Source organism: Dendrobium catenatum, unplaced genomic scaffold, assembly GCF_001605985.2.
Source record: "Dendrobium catenatum unplaced genomic scaffold, ASM160598v2 fragScaff_scaffold_664, whole genome shotgun sequence".
NCBI classification, from domain to species: domain Eukaryota; kingdom Viridiplantae; phylum Streptophyta; class Magnoliopsida; order Asparagales; family Orchidaceae; genus Dendrobium; species Dendrobium catenatum.
In genome coordinates, this window is record NW_021319126.1 from 448,411 (window position 1) to 451,462 (window position 3,052).

A 3,052-nucleotide genomic window follows, 5' to 3' on the forward strand; every position below is an offset into this window, starting at 1 on the left:
GCTTCTACGGCATCCATGCATTTTCTACGTTTCAAATCGGTACAAGATATATACAGTGGTTCTCAGAGAAGGGTATACGGGATCAACATTGCTAGATAAGGACCCCTTGGTGATTGTTAAGGATAAGTTTGGGGAGTTGATGCAGGAGGGGCTTCATGAATATAACAGGAGGCGGAATCAGGTTAATCTTGAGAAAAGGAGAAGGAAAGGTCAAATTTTTTTGAAACACAAAAAAGAGGACGTGCAAGAAAACGAGAGTGAGTCGTTGAGCCTTGACAGCGTGGAGAAGAGAGAGGAGAGGAGGAGATTTTATAGAGTACTTTTTGATGAAAATCCATGAGAAGGCTTCAGCAGGTCGAATTTTTTCAGGTATGGATTGGATTGGTGTTTGTTAGTTAAAAGTATGCGAAAACAACATAAAAAAAAAAACGATGCTTGGCTTAAAGCTAACAGGTTTCGATAGAGCTGATCGTTATAAATATATAATAGGCTGTAATGTGTTGTATTCCACATGGGAACAAATGGTCTTTTTTGTATAGCAAAACATACTTGTGTCTCTTAAAAAAGGATTAGGTGGAAAAATTGAAGGGAGTATTATTGCATTTGGAGGTGAAGCCTGTTACCATGTAGTTATTGTGATTTACTATGCTCTAATTAAGTCATTATAAGTTTTATCCCTAAGTGAATATATTTAAGAATTAAAACTTTATATATATCCCAATACAAGAATCTGAGCAAGTCACGGCGATCGATTAGGCTCACTGAAGAATTAAAAGAGATCAGGCGAACTTACCTTGGAGGAGTTTGACTGAACAGGGCATTCACCCTTGTCATGTGGAATTTGTCTATAGCACAATCACCCTAGCCAGGGACAAATACCTCAAAGGCATTTGCCTCAAAAGAACTAACCTATTTGGAGCACTCGTCTTAGAAGAACTCGCTTAATTGGGGCATATGCTTTGGAAGAACTCGCCTCAAATAGAGGATCATATACCCAATTGGTAGGAGATGCTCATCCACCCAAACAATAACAACTTCACCAATTCTACCAGTGTCTCAATAAAAATTCTCACTCGCGGAAGGCCCTCCTTGGAGGCACTCGCCGAACGTATTCGTCGGAGGAGCTCACTGGAGGTACAGGCCTGAAGTACTCACTGCAGGAGTCATAGGGCTACTTTAGAGATGTTTTTCTATGATTAACCCCCAGGGTCTTGTTCATATGCCCATAACAGTCAAATCATGTATTATTTTAAAACTCTTGGAAGTAGCTCCTCCTATAGCCTTTATAACCTTATAAATACATTGTTGAGATGCATTTTTTTGGACTTCATGACAATTTCTATTCACAAAGAGGATGTAGATCTTCAACGGTTTTCCTTCTCGCTCGCCTACTTGTTCCTTTCTTGCTCGAAATTAGCCTTGCTAGTTTTAAGAGTAGTGTCAAAGTATTTCCCATTAACAAATTTGAATCCAACATTCTTTTAGGTGTGGTGCTTGCATTGATGTCATTGACTAAAAGCCTAGCACTATGGGAAGCAAAGTAGTAAGGCGGAGAATGACTCATGAATATGGAGATTTGAGACTTCATCGCTAATAGTCAACTCGCCCTTAGAATTCATTAAATACTTGGGGGAACTTGCGACCATATACTTGACTCCTCTAAAGATTAAACTCGCCAAGTGAAAAATCAACTTAGTCGAAATCACTAAAGAAAGAGTTCAACAACCCAATAGATTCAAGCTTGAAAATCAGATAAATTGATTTCCTTATGAGAATTTTTTTCTTATTTCTTCTCATTTGTATGTCACCACAAGAATATCTGAATGAGAATCCTTTTTCTCAATTGTGTCATATTAAAAGTCAAATTCACGGTTAAATCTAATAAAGAAAGACCATTCCTAATATTTTCTAGCCAAGTCTTTTTAAGTCTACCACAAATTTTCTTAACATAAGTCAAATCTAATACATCAACTTTCTTAACCGGGCCATCGGAAGGCCTCCGTTTAATGTGAACAAACCATCTAAGATGGCTCTCTCTAATCTTATCTTCCACTGAGGGTTCAGTTGGTTGCTTCAATTTTGAAACCGTGCAACCGCGCAGCTTCTCAAATTTATCATTTGATTAGAACAATAAAAGCAATTACAACATCAAATCTTTATCTCGTTATATGGGGTTGGTTACACAAATCTTTTTTTCTCCATTGTTCCATCTTCACTCTTAAAAATAAGTGAAAATAAAATTTTGTGATAGATTGCTTCAAGAAATAGACCACAAACGTCGTAATGTCTTGAGACAATTTTCCGTGATTCCTTTCTTAGGAACTTGGAGAACAAGTCTTATTTTGTGTGAGGAGCATTTTTATTTATTTTAAGGTGCTTTGCGTTAAGGGAATCTGCTATAGTGATTACCATTTGTAATACTTTTAATAACCAAATTGTTTCAGGAACCAGTTCTTCCATTGATCGCTTGACTGATTGATCTGCACATTGTTCCCTCGGAGGTGAACTTCCCTGGAATGATGATTAGGCCATTGTAGCTTAGGTTTGATGATCCAGGATTTTTTATTTTTGGTGGTATTATGTGCTTATTATTGCAGGAATCTTAGCCCGGTGCATCTTGGATGGTTGAGAGTAGAAATTACTATGTGCGGAGACCAGGTGCAGAACGCCGTTCAGAGACCAATCAGAATGCGTCATGTTAGCGGTATCAAACTGTAGTACTGAGGTGTATAGAGCAATACCGAGCCGCATGCATTCTAATTGGTCTCTGGACAACGGATGATGTTCGGTGTCCGCATAAAATAATTAATAGGTTGAGAGAAGTTAGAATGAGTAGGGCTGTCAATTCGTGTCAGCGGGTCGTGTTCGGGTCAGACCCGAACTTGACCCGGCAATAACTGACACGACCCGGAATTGGTTTCGGGACATTTCTGTAGACCCGAACCTGACCCGGATCGGGTCCGGGTCAACACGACCCGACACGGAAAATTTTAAATATATGAAAAATATTAAAAAAATGTTAAAAATTAGAGTTAAATTGAATTAGTGAAAC

General features: G+C 38.4%; 1 protein-coding gene across 1 annotated transcript; it reads left to right on the forward strand.

The window, feature by feature from the left end:
- Nucleotides 1-2,744, forward strand: LOC114579835 (protein WHAT'S THIS FACTOR 1 homolog, chloroplastic-like; the record flags this gene model as incomplete). Its single annotated transcript, XM_028695640.1, is given in 2 exon segments — nt 1-369; nt 2,445-2,744. A coding segment is annotated over 1 exon segment (340 nt), but the record flags the coding sequence as incomplete, so codon positions are not given.
- Between the last annotated feature and the right edge of the window lie 308 nt (nt 2,745-3,052).